Genomic DNA, 21486 nt, shown 5'->3' with positions numbered 1-21486 from the left:
ACATTGAAAAAGGAGCCGAATATCGAAAAGTAACCAAATATTCGATGTATTTATTAAACCGTTTCCCTCTCCCGAATTTTACGTTCAGAAGGGATAGTTAAAGGATCCTACACTCAGACACGAGGACGCTGTTATCGGGATTCAAGTTAATGGCGCAAAATTTAAAATGAAAATTAATAAATTTTAATATTTCGATATTTGAAACTAAAGTTGGCATTACAATCGTATTATGTTTTGTAATAATACAATAACAACAAACATATACTAAACAACAATATATTTATTCAAGTGTCGATAAAGTTTAAATTAATATATATATGTACAAAATACAATAACAAATTTATTTATCATATCATATTATGTAAACTAAAGACTTCCAAATATAAGCAAGCCTACTTATTATTTATGCTGTCAAAGATTGTAACTTATTGTATACTCTTCTTTTATCTATGATTGTAACCATAGATAAATAAGCATAACGATTGTAACCAAACTGCCATTTTGAAAATGTTCAACATAACCTCAAAGTATTTGTCAAAATCAAGAAAAATAAACTATTAATTATAAACGTTATTGGATTAATAAACAAAAGTAAGAAAATAACGCTCAAAACATGTTAAAAAAATCCACATAATAAATTAATCATATATTTTTTGTGTTGCAGATGTAAAATATATTTACTTAATTAATCCAAGATTCTTTTCGAGCCACTCAGAACTTTTTCCTTTAATTTACAATAATGATTTAAAGCATATAACATTGGTTATTTGAGAAATTTATTCATCACCTATAAAACATATAGAATTTTATAATTTTTACTTTCAAATTAACATTTATTATACATTATGAAATTCTGATAACTTTAAATTATATAATTCAACCGTTAAAATTTCATTTTGTTATTCAAACTCATCAATTGCACTTTAATTGTAAATTGCTACATATTTACTATTCAATATGGAACAGAGCATCGATGAAATATTACACAAAAGTATGGATCTTCTACAAACAAATCTGAAAACCATACTTTCTAACATAACAGGTTAGTTCTAATGTAATCACATTAATAATAAACAAGTTTTTACCTAATTTCACATACAGGTGATCACACAACAATTAAAAATGAGTTTTCCGCATTGTGTGCAGAGTATTGCAAGCAAGATTCGTTGTTACAAGCTCAGAAAGAAGCCTTCAACAGAGCAGCCTCGTGTACTGATATAGAAAGTATAAAAGAGGTATTTTTGCATTACATAGAAACTGTAAGATCCACTACCAGAATTTTAGGTTTACATTACACGTCTCACTAGCAATATTTTAGGTTTACGATACGTCATATAATGAAGCCTTGAGTAAAGTTTCAACACCTGAAAAACATGTTAAGTACATTCAATTCCAAGAAGTATTGAAGACGTCTGCAAGTAGAAGCTTGGGTAAGAAAATATATGAATGTTACTACTTATATTTTTCATATTATATAATAAAGCTAATATTAATTTTTAAAAAATTATGTAAGCATCCAGTGTGCAATTTTTTACTTACATTGATAACTGGTCTTAGTAACTTATTTGTATGATCCCCAATTTTTGATACGTGAGTACTGCTTCTATCTTAAATTACTGGTGTACGTATGGTATATTCATAAAACTGGAGAGGTACCAAGGTGCATCTGTTAGATTCCCTAAAATCTTTAAACTTGCTTGCGCAGTCTTAGCCATAAGTCCAAACAGATTTATATATCAAAACCTTGTTTCCTAATGAAAGTTTTGAGTCCTTTCCTACAAAAACAATGTAATTCTTGCATTTTCAGTTTTATATGTTGAATTTTTGACTTCATCAGTGATTGCCACATTACTTTACTTCTTTTTGTGGTCTTTTTGTTCATTATTCAAATACCCAGATGGGCACAGTCAATATTTCTTAGATAGAATGTAATATAATATGCTGCAATTTGTCAAGATTCAATTAGTATTTTCCAGATTTTGAACAATTCTTCAAATAAATTAAGGTGTATAATGTAATTTAATTGATACATAAGACCCTAAAATAAAATCCAGTAATATCTTGGCATAGAAATACATATAAATAAAATTGTTGTGTCTGTAATACAAACGCTATTTTTTTTTTCAAATTCATTGGACATATATATTAAATTAATGTTTTTTTTTTAAATTTTTGCTTGCTTGGGCTAATGTACAAAAAGGCTGGACTGATTTTGATGAAACTAGCTGATATAATTTGTTCTTATTTCTTAAATAGCTTGTCTTAGTTTAATTCAACAAATTTTAATAATCTTATAATACTTTAATTTAAACTTTTTTGTTACATTTTTAGTGTTTTCTCATCTTCAGTCATAATTATAACAACTTTACATTGAAGTTAATTGTAATGTTAAAAGTAAATGAAAACATTTAATATTCCTCAAATATTTCATTATAGTACGGGACGTTCCAGCAATTTGCCTTGAGGCACGAAGAACCACACACCACTAGTTTATTTAAAATAAAAAAATAGGACTTATTTCATCTAGCTGTATCGAAACTTTCTTTGTGTGAAATTTAACAGAAAAATTAGTTTATTTAGCTTGGCGTATTGTTGCAATTTACCTTATCTTAGTTTAATTCAAAATATTTTAATAATCTTATAACATTTTAATTCAAACTATTTTGTTTACATTTTTAGCGTTTTCTCTCCTTCAGTCAATAATTAAAACAACTTTATATTGAAGTCAATCAATTATTTATAGATTGTTTCATTTATTTAGTAACATTGATAGACGTATTTTTCCCAAAATAAATATAAGTGAATTTTTCATTTTTTAAATGAGCACATGAGTCATTGTTATGATTAAAATTAAGTCAAATCTCTCTAAAAACATAAGAATAAATAAATCGTACAACAAATATTGTATATAAATTTTTTTTCTGTGAGCTGAAGAAGCAACGAAGAACTGAAAATAGATAACAAATTAAACTAGTCTATCAATTTTGTAAATAAGACGCTAAAGGCTTGATTAACAAAAATAAACTATAACAAGAAAATAAATAAATGAAACTTGTGGTGCATGGCATCGTGCTTTAAGGCAAACTGCTGGAACTTCCTGCACCGAAAATTAAAATTTTTAAAAGATTCTTTTTTCTTTTAGACTTCTTAAAGAAAAGGAAGTTAAAAAAAAACAAAGTTCTTTTTTGCTAAATTCCAGCTAGTTAAAAACAAATTCACTTGATACAAAACTAAAAACAATATAAAGGAATATATACAGATAAAAACATTACCATTTTTTTGGTCAAAAAGACTTAATAGGTAGTTTGCTTTTTTTTACCTTAACATGATTTTGAACTCTCCGAAATTTGAATCTTTTTAATCAAATAAGTCCATAATTTCCAGAATTAGTGGTCAAATTTACAATTAAAAGTTTTATTTGCTCTTCTTCGAAATCACTACTATAAATATTGTTGTTTTTTCTTCATTGTCAGAAAGTCTAGTCTTTTGTTCTATTTCTTCGACAAGTTTCACATTTATATCATCTAAGCTGGTTTCCAAATTAATTATTTCTTCCATCTTCAGAGAGTTTCCAGACTAAAATAAAAAAGCGCTAAACGAAGCGTTAATTAATGTCCTGTATAAATTAATATCATATAACAATGTTATCTATTTACTGTTCCAGATTTCACTCAAGAAAGTACAGCACTTGATCCCTTCACTAAGAAACTAATTGCAAATCCAGTGAAAAATAAAAATTGTGGCCATATATATGACAGGGATAGTGTAATGGAGATATTAAATATTCATTCAGAACTGAGGTCAATAGATAAATTGTAGTAAATCAAGTATAACAATTACAATAATAATACTGTATTACATTTTTATTTTAATATTGCAGATGTCCTGTTGTCGGGTGCAGGGTCAAGACAAAATTCAATGTTAGAAATTTAATGGAAAGTTCAGTTTCTCAAGAGGAAGAAGTTATGGAGCTTTGAATTTTATATTTACCGTATTTTTATATTAATTATTTTTAAACTAATTATTTTATATTAATATTTTATATTTTTTGTATAAATAAAGTTTGTTTAATAAAATCCGTTTTGCTAATTTTAAAAATTTAAGTTTTCATCGACGTTGACAAAAACGGCTGTACCGTTTCCAAAAATGTATATACCATACAATACAACTCAATAATAACTCGCGTTAATTTATTTTGCAAGACGATCTACCGAGCCGTTTTTTCTTTTGGTAATTAGCAGTAAAATGCTGAATTTTTCGCTCATGTTTTTGCAAAAAAAAAAAAAAATTGAACCAAATTTGGAAATATACAATCCCTATGAAATAATTAGTTTTAAGTAAAAATTGAGCACTTTTTTTTTATTCATAATAGTGACTTTACACATTGTAGTACGTGGTTTTAATGAACACCTTAAAGTATTGAAGGCCTTCAAAAAGTGTTTTAATTATAATAATTCATTTCGTTTCTAAAATCCTAAAGCAAATTCGTAAATGTATACCTACAAAACACTCAAAAAATGATATATTGATCTCTTATTGTTGGAATCGTTGATTTATATATCAGAAAGTTTATGTAACTTTTTTAAGGTAAAATGACACCTCCTAGTTTGTATGTAATTGTATTCATTTCAAATAAAGTTAAAAGAATCTACTACAAAGGTCTTATTAACTTCTGTAGGGTAAGTTATTGCAATCGTCCAAAAATCGATTTTTTTTTTGCATTTCTTCACGTTTCAGAGGTTTCTGAACATTTTGACATACCTCAAAAAAGTGTGTGTGTACGTGTGGAGACAATTTTGCGTCCACGTTTTCGAGCGCACGGATCAACCGACTTAAATTGTTCAAAAAACATTCGATTCCTATTGATGGGGAGATGTGCTGATTAGTTTTTGGCAAAGGCAGGTCCAGCCATTTGGGAGATACGGAGCAAACAATGCAGAAAATAGAAATTGAGTTTTTGAGAGAATGCAGCATCCGATTTGAATGATTCAATAATACATTCAATTTGCAATGACGGGGAGAAGTGATGATTAGTTTTTGGCAAAGGCAGGTCCAGCCGTTTCGGACATACCGAGCAAATTGTGCAAAAAATAGCAATTTTGGAGAGAACTAAGCACCGATTTTAATGATTGAAAAAGTTTCTACTTGTGTTGATGAAACAATTGCTTTTGGGAATAATTTTTTTTTAACTTACTAAAGTTTTTTTGAATATCTGAAATATTTCAAATTTTAATTTTAATTCTAGCTAAATCTCACTTATATACATCAAATAAATAATTTTAGCTTTAGAGCATTTAAAATAATCTATTTGAAAACATTGAATATTTCTCAAATCTTTCATTACGGTACGGGAAGTTCCAGCAATTTGCCTTAAGGCACGATGCCATGCACCACTAGTTTATTTTATTTTTTACATTTATATATGTCCCAAGAGCAATAAATACAATTACATATGAATAGTCTGTTTAAAAGATATCATTTTTAAATTGCACTTTCATTTAGTGAAAGCACAACCATTATTTTTAATTTAAAATATTATTGATTATTGAAATATTTACACATTCAGGGATGTTCATGCAACTTGCCATTAGGAAAATTGCTTCTTGAACCTTCTTGTTATGTAAAAATTATCAACAAGAATTCAAATTTAGATACGTATTTATATAAAATTTAAAATTGAGAAAACAATTTTTGTTTTCACTAAAAACTAATCAATGTGATTTCCAATTTATAGCTTTCAAACAGACTTATATATAATTATATTAATTATTCTGCACAAACACTCAATTATATGTTCTAAAAGTACAGCCTATTATTCCAAACTTTAAATGAATTTTTATAATTCAACCACTTCACAAGATCACGAACAACAAAGTTTCATCAAAATAAACTTTTTTTAAAAAATTACCAAAGAAATGGCTCCGCCGATCCTTCACTCACTAATAAAAACAATTTATTTCAAAAGGCTTAAAGGAGAGAGCCTGCTTTAAAGACTTCAAAAAATCGCTTTTTTGAGGAATTTTTAGAGAAAGAAATAAATCTTTAATTCAAACGAAACTTTCAGGTTTAATTGTCATATATTTTAACATTCTTCTCAATTTTTTTCTTTAAAATGTATGTCACATAATGCCGGGTACAAGGATTTTCCTGATGCGTCACGAGCGTGCAGGGAAAGATGCAGGTCACAATTTTCATCCAAAACAAAATCAAAACAAAAACCTAAAAAATCCAGAAAAAAATGAGATTCAACAATTTTCCGCAACTTAGAAAAAATCATGTTTTTTGATACAAAATTTCACTTTAGATTGTTAAAAAGTGAGTTAATTATAACTTTTTTTTAGGTTCAACTGGAATAGAATTTAATCCTGAATACAATGAATTTTGTCTCGTTTTGATAGGACGTTTAGTTTTTTTCTTATCTTTCCCGCCAATTAGGTAAAATCGTAAAAATAAAAAACCGAGAAACCAAAGTTTTCGTTCCGCTCGTATGCATTCTCGACGCTTGGCTCACTATTTCTTCATTAATTCCGAAAATGATTTGTTTCTGAAATTTTAGGAATATATTCCTGGCTAGTTTTGGAAGACATTTTTGCAAAAAAATCGATATTTTAAGCCTCTAATGCAAGCTCCCCCTTTAAGTTTACATGATATCTTTCAGAAGGCTTCAAGTTCTTCATCCTAAATTTAAAATTAGTTGCTCAAAAATATTTGTATAGAAAGTCTACTTAATATTCAATTAAAATAAAATGAGTAAATATTTAAAATCTATATTTAAATACAAGAAACAATATTTCACATTTACAATTATCTGTTATAACAATAAAACATTTCTTCCAAAATTTCAGAATACATCGTTTACTAATAACCTGGAATGATAAAATGATCTCATTTACACAATCCGAGTTAATATTTATCTTAACACCAAAAACTAAATTATATTAAATATCTGTCACATACAAAATTGTGTTCACGATTTTTCAAATAAACTATTTTAGAACAACTAATGTAATTGTTCACATCATTACTAATCAACAAAATTAAAACATGATCTAAAAAAAATAGTTGTGTAAAAAAATTGTAACATATAATATTGTTCGATTGCAGGAAATTATTTTAACACAATTAATAACCTTACACATTGTAAAAAAATAGAATCAATACGCATCATATTCTATGAAAATAAAACCGTTTGGATCTGCAGCATACCTGCATCAAAACTTTGTACATTTTTAATCTATATTATTTTTAATTTTGATTATTATCACTATATACATAAAGGTAAGTAAATAAACATCAATCAAGTACTGCAATTGTTCACCAGGATATATATATATATATATATATATATATAAAAGTGTTTTCAAATAAGATCACATACTAGTTTAATGATTATTAAAATGTGATTCAAAATATGGGAAGAGTACTTCTCAAAGAATACTAGTACCATTATTCTTTAATTAAATTAAGTAAATAAAATACTTATTTCTTTTTTTTCTTATCAATCATACCGGTTGCCGCCTTCTGACTATTCCCAGATCCAGCAGTCGCTGCATTTTGCTGTTGTCCATAATTAGCAAACGCTTGAGCATACTGAGCCCAACTCTGGTAGACTTGAGCCATTTGTTCTGTTGTTTGGTTCGCCGTGTTGCCATCTGTACTGTATTGGGCCGGATACTGACTGGAACTGCTACTGGTGGTGGTGTTTGTTCCTGCAGCACCTGTGTATTGTACATTAGGATAAGAAGTGCTGTACTGAGATGAATTTGCCGATGTGGTACTGCTGCTTCCAGTTGTTGAGGGATTCTGATTAGCACCACCTCCACTGTTATCAGCGGCACCACTAGCATTTGTACCTGCTGAATTGCCCTCTGCTTGTTGTTGTCCCTATAATAAAGATGAGTTTAATCAGTCTAAAATATTCCACAAAGAACTTGCGCGGGTGATATAATTATGATCACTACTGACCTGCTGATTCCATTGGTTCCAATATTGACCCCAATTTTGAGCACCATAACCTTTCCAGCCATTTCCCCAGTTTTGTTGATTCCAGTTTTGTTGCCAGTTCTAAGAAAAAAATTATTTAGAAATTTATATTTTATGTTTATTTTTGTGTTCCATTTTGTTCAGCAATTGTATATGAATAAATAATTTTTATTTTCTAGAAGTGTTAATATATTGTGGATTTATTTTTATTTAAGCTATAATCAAGAATAATAAATATCATTTCAGGCTTTTAGCTATATTATATAAGGCTACACATTATAGCTCTTACTACAAAAATCACAAAAAACTGGTAACTTTAAAGAAACATCTAAAAATTGACAAATCATATCTAGTCAACAAAAATGACCTGATTTAGTATGTCTAATTTCATTCTTTTATTACCTGATTCCAATGTTGTCCTGACCAATCTTGTGCGACTTGATCAGCACTCCAATTTTGAGCTCCGCCCCATTGCTGTTGGTTCCATTGTTGCTGCTCGTTATTCCATGCAGCATTATTGCCAGCCCAATGGCCTTGTCCACCCTGCGGATGTCCTCTGCCAGAATGCTAGAAATAAATCAACAAATGAAAGTCAAAAAAAAAAACTAGTTGAAAGTGGCCTTAGCCTTAAGGCAAGTTGCATAAACTTCCGAAATTGACTTCATCAATCGAAATTGAAATTTAGTTGTTTAGTTAAAATTTTCAATTGTTTATTTTAAAAAATAAAGTTATCACTTTCAATAAAATCCAAATATTGTGATTTCGAATAGAATTTTCTCAAACACATTTTAATTATCTGTAATTGTATTAATTACATTCCCCAGATGAATTGATAATGTTTGACTCATCACATCATAAAAGCAACTTTTGACACAAATTTTGACTATAATATTTCCTCCTTTGGTGAATTTTTAACAATAATCTATTTGTCGTAAGGCTGTATCATTTTAGTATGTTTTATAAGACCATGATATCAATTGCCAACAAAAAGTTCATAAAAATGGGCTATTTTTTTTTAAAATAGTTAATTTCAAGAAAACGGTCCAGTAGATTTTAACCTAAAACTAATCAGTATCATTCTCAACCAATATCTTTTCATATCCCTACGACTTGTCGTAGGGCCGTAATATTTTTGTATGATCTATAAGACTATAGTATCTATTGTCAAAAAAAATCATAAAAATCATAGAATTTTTTTATTTTAACACTACTTTATTACAAGAAAACGGCTCGGCGGATCTTTACCAAAAACTAATCAGCACGATTCCCAACCAATATCTTTCAAACAGTTTTTGAATTTTCAAAATCCATTCAGAATTGCAGGCTACAGCGTGAACTAAACTAAAAAAATTTCACACTTCGACTATTTACAAAGAAACGGCTTGGCTGATCGTCGCGCAAAGTTGATAAACACTAGTCCTCATCGAGATAGATCGTATGGCTTTTGAATTTTTGAAATCGGTCCAGCCATTTTTGAGAAAACGTCGATTTACGGCAAAAAATCTGTCCAAATACACACACACATACCTTTTCCAAATTTGGTCTCATTCGATTCAGAATGGCTCGAAACGTCGAGAAAACGTAGAATTAGCGGATCGATTTTTTGATGAAAACATTAACTTCGGAAGTTACAAACAAAAGTTGGTGGCAAAAAGAAAGCAAACATAATATTTGACATATTAATTAATTAATAAGCATAATATATTTGCAAATAAGCTGCAACAACCTCATAGAAATAATTTTACTTTGCACTCATAATTTGAAATTTAATGTTCTGTTCTTGTTTAAGTAATACTAAAAGCATAACTACAAAAGTGAATGCAAATACAATATAATCTGAAATTAATAACAAAAATAATACAAAATGCTTTGTACCTGTCCCCTTCGATCGCCGCCAGCACCACCGCGACCTGGTGCAGAGCCTCTTGGATTCCACCTTCCTCCATCTCTCATATGTTGTGGCGCACCTGCACCTCCGCGGCTTGGTCCACCGCCTCGTCCGCCACGGTGATCACCGCCACCTCGACCGCCGCGGTGTACATGATCTGGTGGTCCACCACGCGGACCGCCCCGGTGACCATGGTCTCCACTTCCACCACGACCGCCATGCGGAGGGCCGCGCTCGCCGCCGCCGCTTCGCCATCCACCAGCTTGGTGAGGCCTAAAAAAAAAAAATTAGCAAATTGTATCAACTTAGATAAAACTTTCAATTGTATATTTTGAAAATATTTTTTCTTTTACTAAAAATAAATCAATGCAATCTCCTATTTTTATGTTTCAAATAGACTTGTAATATACGTAACTGCATTAAATATAGTACACAAAAGCGCACTAAAATGACCTAAAAATGTGACTAGATTTAAATAAAACTGAATTTTTCGTATTTCAACCACTCTTTTGTAACCCTATAATATTTTAAGATGTTCATTTATACCCATAATACCCAAAGGAAACAGTGACAAGTTTTAAGGTGTCCACAAAATAAATATAGGGACATGGTAGTCACAACAATGTTAAAATATATTTACTTATATTAAACTATATATAGAAGTTATAAGATTTATAAATAAATTTAAAATGTAGAAAAAAAATTGTACATTTTAATAAAAAAAATATTTTATTATTATTATTATTTGCTTTTATTTTATATTAAATCATCATATTACGGGTATCATTTTAATGTAAATCTATCCTTTGTACTCTTTCTTATTTAAATTAATGTTATTGTTCATTATTATTAATAGATGTTAAATGATTTAACAGTTGTAATAAATATTGTTATTAAAAAAAAAATTAATAAAAATGTGTCATATGCAGGCATTTATTTGATTTGTGGTCACAATATTTTTGGACTTGTAAAGACTATACATGCAGACTGTTGAAAGACTTATGCGGCTGGTCATATTATTTGTGTTTTAGACTTGATTCTAAAGATAAGTTTAATTGTAGCCAATTATTAAATATTTCCTTATCTCTTATTTAAATTTGTCATTTTAAACTGAGCTAGTGTATGGCATCGTGCCTTAAGGCAAATTGCTGGAACTTCCCGCACCGTAATGAAATATTCGAGGAATATTCAATGTTTTCAAATAGATTATTGTGAATGCTGTAACATATCTATTTACAGATAAAGTGAATAAACAAAATTTAATCAATCAAATTTAAAATTAAGGACATTGTCTAATATTTATAAGAATTATATAAACTGAATTGCAAAGTTCAAATTAATTAATTGAAGTACATAAGTGAGCTTTAAAACTTTAGCTAAAATTAAAATTAAGATTCGAATTTTCGAATCATTCAAATCGAACGCATATTTCTCTCAAAAACTGCCATTTTTTGCACATTTAGCTCGATATCTCCGAAACGGCTCGACCTGCCTTTGCCAAAAACTAATCTCGACTTCTCCCCGTCATTACAAATTGAATGTTTTTTAGATCATTCAAATCCGATGCTCTGTTCTCTCAAAAAATCGATTTATATTATCTGCACTCTTTGCTCCGTATCTCCGAAACGGCTGGACCTGCCTTTGCCAAAAACTGATCAGGACATCTCCCTATCAGTAGGAATTGAATGTTTCTAAACCATTCAAATCGGTTGATCAGTGCGCCCGAAAACGTGGACGAAAAAATGCGGACATACAAAACACACACACGCACACACACACACACACTTCCATTTTTTCTGAGGTATGCCAAAATGTTCAGAAACCTTCAAAACGTCGAGAAATGCAAAAATTTTCATTTTCGATTTTTGGCGCATTACTATAACTACCCTACGGGAAGTTATAAATGCAATAATGGATAAATATGTGGTTTTCCAAAAAGTTTGTAAAATTATGGAATGGACATATGAAAATAGTTTCCTACCTCTACCATCAACCTCTCCTTTGGGAAGTTTGTCAATAATTCTTGCAATAAGTATAAATAGAAATTTATCATACCTGTCTCTTCCACCTCCACCGCCTCCTCTCCACTGATCTCTATGTCCTCCTCTTCCAGCCCAATGAGGCGGAGGTGGAGGTCCACCGAATCTAGGTGGACCACCGCCCCACCTATGTGGGGGTCCGCCGCCCCCGCGATCCATCCTGTCATTGTGTTTTCTATGATCATTACCGCCTCGTCTATTGAACCCTTGGCTTCTATCAGAACTCCTCCTCCTATCGGAACGGTCGTTGTAGCGCCTATCACTACTTTGACGATTGCCCTGGCTGGAGTTGCTGTGTCTGTCAGCAGAACGATCTGAACTGTTATCGAAACGGGATCGCTTAGCGGGCCTCATGGCATAGCCGGCATCTTTGCCTTCTTTGTTATACTTCTCAATAAGATCACTCGAGTCCTGTTCAGAGAGCTCAGCAAAAATAACTTGATCGAAGTAGTCGCTTACTTCGGGCAGAACAAAGTTGGCTGGATAAAAATAATATTTAATTAATAATTAACACAATTACTGTTTGTTATAAAACATATGACATTTCACATTCAATTAGAACCACATTGAAAGGTTAAAATAAACTATGTTCGCATTCCTTTTAAATTATTATTAATTCAATATTAATCATGTTTCCAGCTGATTATATTGTAAGGAGAGAAAACAAGAATGCAGTGTTGGTTTATAATATCAAAGTTATATTTTTTGTAAATATAATATTCAATATAAAACATGTTTCCATATTAATTATCAATATATATCAATATTAAATTAGTGCACGGCTTCTGTGGGTCGCATAGAAAATTAGTGAGCCGCGAAGAATTTTAATGTAAAGTAAATCATTTAATAACATCACGTCTAAATTTTTGTATGTTTTACTACAAATTCTAAAACTATATTTTCATATGAATATATGTATATTGTTACCTAATAAATAAATCATCTAAAAATATTAATTTCTCTTTCTTTTATATTTGTGTGAGGTCGTCAAAAAACTCGCAATTATAAATGGGGTTGCAAATGACATAAGTTTAAGAAGCCTTGAATTAGTGTTTAAAAGTTCAAAGAAAAATAAAATTGATTCAATTGTTATAATTATTACAAATAAAATATGAAATACTAAACATGTCTCCATTTGATAAAGAAAAATCTATACATAACTAGTTGTACGTAGTATTGAGCTTCAAGGCAAACATGAACTTCCTGATTTCATATCATCAAACTAGTGGTGTATCACATCGTGCCTTAAGGCAAATTTCTGGAACTTCCCGTACTAAAAATTAAATTTCTTAAAAAAGATTAAATTCTTTAAACTTTGAAAAAATTAGATTCTTGAGAAATTTAACATTTTTGAAAAAAAAGGACTTTTATGACTTGAAAGTTTTTTTATTTCGAAATATTTTGGAAATTTTGAACTTTTTTCAAAGTAATCGCACTGCTTTTGCTGCATAGAGATGAAATGTCAAAGCGCTTAAGCGCCGCGTCACCGTCCAACGGACAAACGATGTTAAGGAACCCATAGAAATGTAAACAAAATTAATACATATTAAAATCATCATAAGATGTCGGATAATTTGATGTGCATATGTCTAATGATCATTTCTGACGTTTTCACTAGATCTCCAAATCCTCACAGAAGTTTTTAACATACACACAAATTGTTTTTCCAATTTGGTTGGAAAATGATTCAGTACGACTTGAAGCAGCAAGAAAACAAAATTAGCCAACAAGATTTTCTGACTAAAACCAATTTATAGTTCGGAAAAGAAAGCAGTAAAGCAAAATTTGTATTGAAGTAAAATAAAATTTATAAAAAAAAAATCTCGAGGTATTGAGGAAAAATGTTCATTTAATGCATCTCATATTTTGCTTTAATTAATATTAATGTTATGACATACCTTTCATTGTAAGCATTTCAGATTCAGTCACTTCCTCAGTGATGAATTGCCCTTTAGCAGCTTTTCGGTTATTCCATTCTTCCTCTGAAGGTACTATAACAATGGCTTTTCGAACAAATTCACCAAAGTTACTTATCTTTCTAATCTGGACTGCACTAAATACATTATTTTGATCAATAATGACATTTCTCCGCCTCTTGCCTGCAATGTTCACTAATTCTGAAATGCTCTTAGAGCAGGCCTCCAACAATGCTTGCCAACTTCCTTTGTAGGATGATTTCTTTGGTTCTCCATTTGTCTAAAAAATCAGAATACAAATTAATTAAAAATAGATCCAAATTAGAAAATAAAAGTGCTGGAAAAGGTATGATAGATATTCGCAATTTTGCATAATCATTTAACAGATCTATAGAAGAGTGCTGAAGATATTTAAAATAAAAACACATACGAATCATTCTATTTATTATGTTTAGCTTATGCTAATATAATTTACTATCACTAGTTTTCACACAGTGCTGTAGACATAGAAAATCACATCTATTAAAACTATATTTAAAATATCCATTATGTTGCCTGAAATTGATAAATTTATTTATCCAATAAGACTCCAAATAAGCCTTCATTCAGTTTTGATATAATCCATATCCATAATTCCCAGACGTTGATTTCAGATGTCATTTTCATAATATATTTCTTGGCAGCCCTTAACTTTTTCGTACACCATACAGAGATCACCAGGGCGTATTTTTTTGGAACAAAAAAGAATGTTCATATTCTATCATTGAAATTTGAAATAATTTCTGATTTTTTGGTTTTTTAACTTTTTTTTTTTTAAATTACTTTTAATAAACTTTTTAATTTTCGGCTGACACTAACTAGCGTGAACTTACATTGTGGTGCAAACTGAGCATTTTCAAATTTTCACATAACGCTCAGCCACGTCTCCAGGCACACAGAGTTAGTTTTCCATAAATTCTGTGGAAACTGCTCGGTCCCTTCACAATTTTTCTACAGGCACTATAAGCATTGTCATTAGAAAACAACTAACAAAAGAGATTATACAATTTTTGCAGTAAATTCTTTAAAGAATGCATTTAGTTTTTGAGCATATCATACAAATATAAGAATTTAAAAGTAAATTCCAATAAAAAATTATCCAGAATCTGAAAGCCATCACCATCCATTATGAAAGTTTCAAGACAATGTTTACAATAAATAATTTTAAGTCACTATGAATAGTAAATTATTTTAGAACTATTGATTATCCTTTTTAAACAAATAAATGTGCTCTCTTTGAGGTAATTATTACATAAAGTATTAAATAATTATGCATTAATATATTAATAATCATAGTTATCCTTGGTATTGAATTTAATGTGTCCACTTTTGATTATAAATTTAATATATCAAAAATTTAAATTTACTATTTTCAGTTCTCATTAAGAAATCTTATTTTAGTATCTTGTGAATTTGATGTGAAATAACTATATTAATGGTTGAAAAGATTACAACCTGTTTATAACCTGTAAAACGCTAATAAAAAATGAAATATTTTGAATATTTCCTTATTTTACATGGTACTTATATTTCATTACCACTTTCAAGCATCTATGCTGGAGCCTTGTACATAGATTTTCTTACTTATTTAATTAAAGCACTCCTAAAACATTATAATCTGATATTCAAATACTCAACTTTGATCCAAATTATAAATAAATATTTGCCTTTATATTTCCACAATAAATTTAAGATACTATTGAGGCAAATACTTGTCATCGAACTGAGAGTTCAGTGTTTAAGAGCTCAATGAATAGAATTATTAAAAATTATTGATTTTTTTTAAATTCATTAAAATGCACCAAACAGTAGTACATTGTGCTGATGCATATTGATGTAATACTTTGTTATATATTCACATTGGCATTTAAAATTTGTTTTCAATCATTTTGGAATGAAGTGCAACATCTACAAAAGTGCCTTCTAAATATCCATGCCAAAATAAGAGGCATGAAATAGATACCTACCGCTATTATTTTATTTATATGTTGCAAACAGTTTAAGTTCTTGCTACAAAAGATTTCACCTGTAAAGTGATTGCTACACAATGTTCATATTATGAACATATGAGATGTATTTTTAAAATAATGAGAACTTTAAATTTGTTTATCTGAGACAACTTCACAAAGTCTTGCTGTGCCTCAAATATATTCTGTTAATAGACCTAAAATTGTTATCCCTAAAATTCTACATCATTGAATGAAATAAAGTACAGTGAAAATAATGAATTTAAAATGATGGATAAATATCAGAACTCCACTATTATAAAAATGATTTAGACTTAGAGCATTATTTAAATTCATTATTAATAACAAAAAAACAAAATCGATTCTATTGTTGATCTCTTGCACATAAGAAAATAAAATCAAAACCCTCAATGAGCTATGTTCTTGTTAATAAATAATTTGCAGATTTATAGGTGAGCTCAAAGTTCCTCATCATCAATATTCTGTATCCCTAATGTTGACAAAGTAATTCAATGAGGCTTGTCAAAGCAAAATGTAAAAGCCCACATTAATCTCTTGTGCTTTTCCATTCCATCAAATATTTATCAATAACCGTGTATAAACTAAAAGATATATGCATAGAAATACCTTCATCCTATTTACTAGTTCATGTGTTCCCAGCACTGTGTATCTCTTTTCTGGATGCTCTCGAACCCATTTTTCTACCCAGTGTGTTTTTCCAACTCCTGGTAATCCACATAGCATCAAGACCTCACACTCTTTCCTCGTGTCGGGTTGAAGCGGTCCATCTACCAAAGAGTCGAGTGGAAATTTGCCTATGTATTCATATCCGGGCAGAATAAATAACTCTGGAACGTCCTAGATATAAAAAAACTATGTTGTAATAAAAGGAATGTAAAAAAGCAAAAATGGATTGTTGAGTTGAAGCTAGAAATGTATAGTTGTGATAGACTTTAATTTATAGAGCGATTTAAAGTGTATATTACTTCAATGTCAATCATTCAATTATAATTTATAAAAATTCAAAAAGTATAGTTTTAATAATTTTTTACCTCCTCAATTGGCTCTGGAACTGCATTTTCTTTAACCGTTTCTTCTGCTTTTGTTTCCTTCACAGCGTTTTCACCTTGTACCTCCTTTGATGCTTCTTTTTCTTCAGAAGCATCTGCTGCTTTTGCCATTTCAACGTCCGTAGATTTTACTAAATAATGTAAAATAATTGATATCTATTTATTGCAAGCAACAATTACATCCAATACAATGTTATTATAATCCTCATTGCATAGAAAAAAAATTAAGAGAAAAGGTAAAGCAACATACATAATCTTATATATAAAATTCTTCTGCAATGATGTATGTAAATATACTCCTTCTAAACAATTATTCGGATTTTGATAAATCTTTCTGAAGCTTGTTAAAGGAATTTTTCAGGATGTATGTGATTATAAATACATAGTAATTTGTAGAAATATGTGGAAAAAATTGCAAAAAACGATATTGAAAATATTTGAGACATTGTTTAGCATTGAAAAATGAATCATCTGCCGAAAATTTCAATTTACTTATGAGCCTAGATAATATTAGAATATTGTATAAATTCATGACTATGAATAGGAAAAATGAAACGTCTACATTATTGTTGCCAAAAGGCAGCTGAGATGTGCCAGTAATGTATGGCAGGTTGAATGATACACATATGAAGAGGATTTGACAAATTATTTCACCTAAAATTTGAAATTAAGTAATAATCAGGGCATGTCCTATAACTCAAGAAATATATAATTTCTTTGCACCTTTTTTCTAATCTTTCCAGAATATTTTTGAATTATGTTAAAAATTTCACTTTAAAACAACAAATGGGAACGTAAAAATGAATGCATACAATTCAGCTCTTACAATATAAATTAGGAGAGGTTTAAGATGCAATTTTGGATATCTTAAATGATAAAAAATTAAATTAAAATCATCCAGCATGAAGTACCAATGTTATATTATGGTTATGTTTAATAATGAAAAGCTCTCTATGAGTTGCTCAATAGAATGAATCACATAAAATGCCCAAAATAAATAACTAAAATGTTTAAAAAGCCAAAAATTATTTAATAATAAACTGTTAAAACAGGTAAAATAATAAGGAAGGTGCTAAAAAAAAACAATAACATCCGAGCGCTGAGGACACCAGGAGCATTCCTGGTAATAATGCATATTAAATTAATACTAAGAAACATGTGATTTAGATATTATAATTACTAAGAACCAGTTAAAATGTGGTAAAAGTTCATAAAAATTAGAGCAACTATTTTTGGTAAAAAAATTCAATGTAATATTGTACTTTTACCGCAGAAACTATGTACTATTTTTTTTTTAATTTATTATACCATTTTAAAGACTTCAATTTCTAATGTAGTGTGGGAATTGAGACTCATCATTTCATTTGAAGTAGTTCTACATTTAACATCTTTCATATAGTAAAATGTATATGCATTTTGGAGTGAAGAGTAATTTAAAAAACAATAAGCATTTTTAGGTAAACGGTAAATACTAGTATAGAATATTAAAAAATTGAAGGCATGGATACTGGACAATGTCTGTCGGGTCATCTAGTATATAGATTCGTTTCAAAACATACCTTCTTTAGATTCTTCAGAAGTGTCAGTTTCCATGGGCTCTTGCACAGGTTCATCCTTCACTTCCTTTTTGTCTTCCACTACCTTTACTACTTTTGGTCTATTTAACAAAGATTTTTCATTTTGACCGAAATTAATTTTAAATGATATATTCTTGGTCAGTACGTGAGGGAATAAAGCTTTGCCTTCAAGAATTGACTTTTCAAACTCTTTAGCAATTCCTTGTTCTTCGCCATTGACAGTGAATTTAATTGTGCATGGAGTAGAATCCAAATCCTTAAAAAATAAAAGAATGATAAAATTATTATACTTTCATGATGTTAAATGAAAGCCATATAGAATATTGAGAACTCACCAAATAAGCACCAACAACATCAGTCTCTTTAATCTGCACTCCATAATCTGTAAACTCATTATTACTAACAAACTTTCCAGAGCTTTCATAGCCGAAAGAAAGTGCATCTTCCCCTAGTTGTAATGTGTTTGAAGATGTAGAAAAACCAATACGAATCAAATGAGAACTCTCATCAGGCTAAAAACATAAAACAAAATCATAATTTCAATATTACCAATAACAAAATATTTGTATTACCAATTCTTCAATTATTACTACCTGATCAACTTTAAGGTGGCGTTCAACAAGAACTTCATAAGCTCCACAACCACTTGTAACACCTTTGTTGGTTCTGGCACCGGCCCAAACGTGACTAAGTGCACCAGCTGTTAGAGGGCTGGCACCACATAAATTGTCACGATCGATGCATAGATGCAAATCTGAATCAAACCAGCTTAATAAAACATTTGTATCGGAACTTTCCAGTTGAACTTCATCTTCTTCAGTGAGCATTTTTACTGGAGACCTTGAATGAGAATGCCTTCGTTTTAGGCTTCGCCGGCTGAAAAGACAATTTGAATCTGAGTAAACATCATAATAAATTATAAACTGATAAACATAAATTAAATTATACTGTCATGGAATATAATTATTTTTTTAATAAGATATTCTGTATTAAAATACCTGTCATCAGATTTTGCTTCTTCTGATTTTGCAGCTTTATCATTCGATTCTTGCTTTTGGTCTTGGAAATTGCTCCACCTTGATCTCTTCTCTTTCTTCTGTAAATTGAAAAATAAGGCTGGCATTAGTTTTAACTATATGATTCACTTTTAACAATTATAATTTAAATTATATCTATATATCGATTATCAATATCAATTTAATATCACAGCAACCTGTTGTCAATGTCAAAAGATTTTGTTCTAGAAAAACATTAAAAAGAGAATATTTAGTTAGCAATAGTAATAGATAAAGAATCTATGCACAAAATTTATAGAATAAAAATATGTATACCTTAGCTTTCGAGGTATCCACCGGACTATCACATGCTAATTCTGAATCATCGAATTTGGTGTTTTCTGATATATTGTCCTTATCAGATTCTTCAATGTTACTCTCAGAGGATTTGTTATGTACACTATCATCTAGTAACATTTTTTCATCCTCCTCCAGAGTGTCGGCTTTGTCCAATGATGTTTCTGCATGATCTTCTTGGCTCATTTCTTCCTGTGTTTCCATTACTTCATCCTTTTTAGATGGAGATTCATCAATTTTCCTCGGTGTATTTTGTCCAGGTGTTGCAACATCCTTTTTGGGTGGAGTTTGTTCTTCCTTCTTTACTGGAGTTGTTTGTTTTTCATCATTCTTGCTTGGCGTTGGTTGCTTATCTTTCACAGGCGTTGTTTGCTTATCTTTCACAGATGTTGGTTGTTTTTCATCACTTTTAATTGGAGTTGTTTGTTTCTCTTCCTTTTTAATTGGCGTTGGCTGCTTATCTTTCAAGGGCGTTGTTTGTTTTTCATCACTTTTTATAGGTGTAGCGATTTTTTCTTCTGCTTTTGTAGGTGTTGAAGATTCTTCTACCAAAGACCTTCTCGAACTTGTCCTCCTTGAAGGTGATTCTTTTTCTGGTTGTTCTTCAACCTTTGTAACTGTCTTTTCAATCTCTGGCTTCACTCCACCAGATTCAGATTGATCAGACAAAGCAGCCACAGGTTCTACTGCTGCAACATTGTTCTCTTTCTCGTCATTTTTGGCATCATCTGACAAACTTTCAATCTCTTTACTTTCGATGCTGATGTTCTTTTGTTCCGTCATTGAATCCCCATGAGTGGTAACACTTTGTTCATCATCATCATACGTTTTTGATACATTGATACTGTAAAGATCAATAGCAGGTTCTTCTGATTCAGTCTTGCTTTCAGGAACTTGTTCCTCTTGTTCAGTTTCCGATTCTGTGATCTGTGCAAGAGACTGCTGAATTTTAACAGGGGTGGGTGCAGGCTCTTCTACGCTGGATCTTCTACGACTGGTGCGTCTTGGAGTAAGGACTTCTGTCTCGGTGCTCTTGCGTCGCGAACGACCGCCACGGGGCGTTCTAGGGGCGATAGCTTCAGTATCTGTGGATTCTGCCACTTCATCTTGAGTTGCACCTAAAATGATAAATAGATATTAAAATTCATATAAACAAAAGCTATATTGAGTAGAACACTAACTCTTCAACATAACCTGCAAAATATTATTGAAGTAAAATGAAGAGCAAATACATTTTAAATATTCTATAATAATGCTATAGCAGGAAAGTTATACAGCAGCGAGGTTATTATAATATAAAGTAAATAAAATCCTAATTAACAGTATATTGAACCAAAATCTGACTGAATGAAATAAACAACTGTCTATATTTTCTATCTTAGTATTTCTGTCTTAGGTTGATTCATAAAATCAAAATCTATGATCAAAATCTTACCTTTCAGTATAATCATATTAAAAGTAACAACAAAATTGTAATAATAATTAGGTGAACTGTTCAATCAATACAAATTTTAACACTAAAAGTTAAAAACAAAATTTGGTTGTTATGAGAAACAATCATGAAGGTAGTCACAAATTGAAAATTTGTACAACTACATGAATACAGTTTGTATGCAAAATTTGAAAAATATCAGTTTCAGGATTAAAATGGCAGT

General features: G+C 30.0%; 2 protein-coding genes across 2 annotated transcripts; one reads left to right on the top strand and one right to left on the bottom strand.

The window, feature by feature from the left end:
* Window positions 1–797: 797 nt before the first annotated feature.
* LOC113389403 lies at window positions 798–3991 on the top strand. The gene is made up of 5 exons (XM_026626440.1): window positions 798–1042; window positions 1102–1235; window positions 1319–1430; window positions 3665–3800; window positions 3881–3991. Exons 1-5 carry the CDS (start codon window positions 958–960, stop codon window positions 3975–3977), a joined length of 564 nt encoding a protein of 187 aa, XP_026482225.1. The 5' UTR covers window positions 798–957; the 3' UTR covers window positions 3978–3991.
* Window positions 3992–6094: 2103 nt separating this feature from the next.
* On the bottom strand, window positions 6095–21282 carry LOC113389492. Its single transcript, XM_026626520.1, has 15 exons — window positions 21267–21282; window positions 19811–20949; window positions 19478–19575; window positions 19073–19355; window positions 18815–18991; window positions 18462–18735; window positions 16885–17033; window positions 16460–16690; window positions 13809–14106; window positions 11927–12389; window positions 9859–10144; window positions 8386–8550; window positions 7966–8064; window positions 7509–7884; window positions 6095–6219 (listed from the first exon to the last, which is right to left on the bottom strand). The coding sequence occupies exons 1-15, from the start codon at window positions 21280–21282 to the stop codon at window positions 6095–6097; spliced, it is 4179 nt and encodes a 1392-aa protein (XP_026482305.1).
* Window positions 21283–21486: the final 204 nt, after the last annotated feature.

The sequence above is a fragment of the Ctenocephalides felis genome, unplaced genomic scaffold (assembly GCF_003426905.1).
Source record: "Ctenocephalides felis isolate EL2017-DRISC unplaced genomic scaffold, ASM342690v1 CF-g0.4_SCAFFOLD_03573, whole genome shotgun sequence".
NCBI lineage: Eukaryota > Metazoa > Arthropoda > Insecta > Siphonaptera > Pulicidae > Ctenocephalides > Ctenocephalides felis.
The sequence above is the reverse complement of the archived record's forward strand: the minus strand, read 5'-3'. Positions and strand labels throughout refer to the sequence as shown.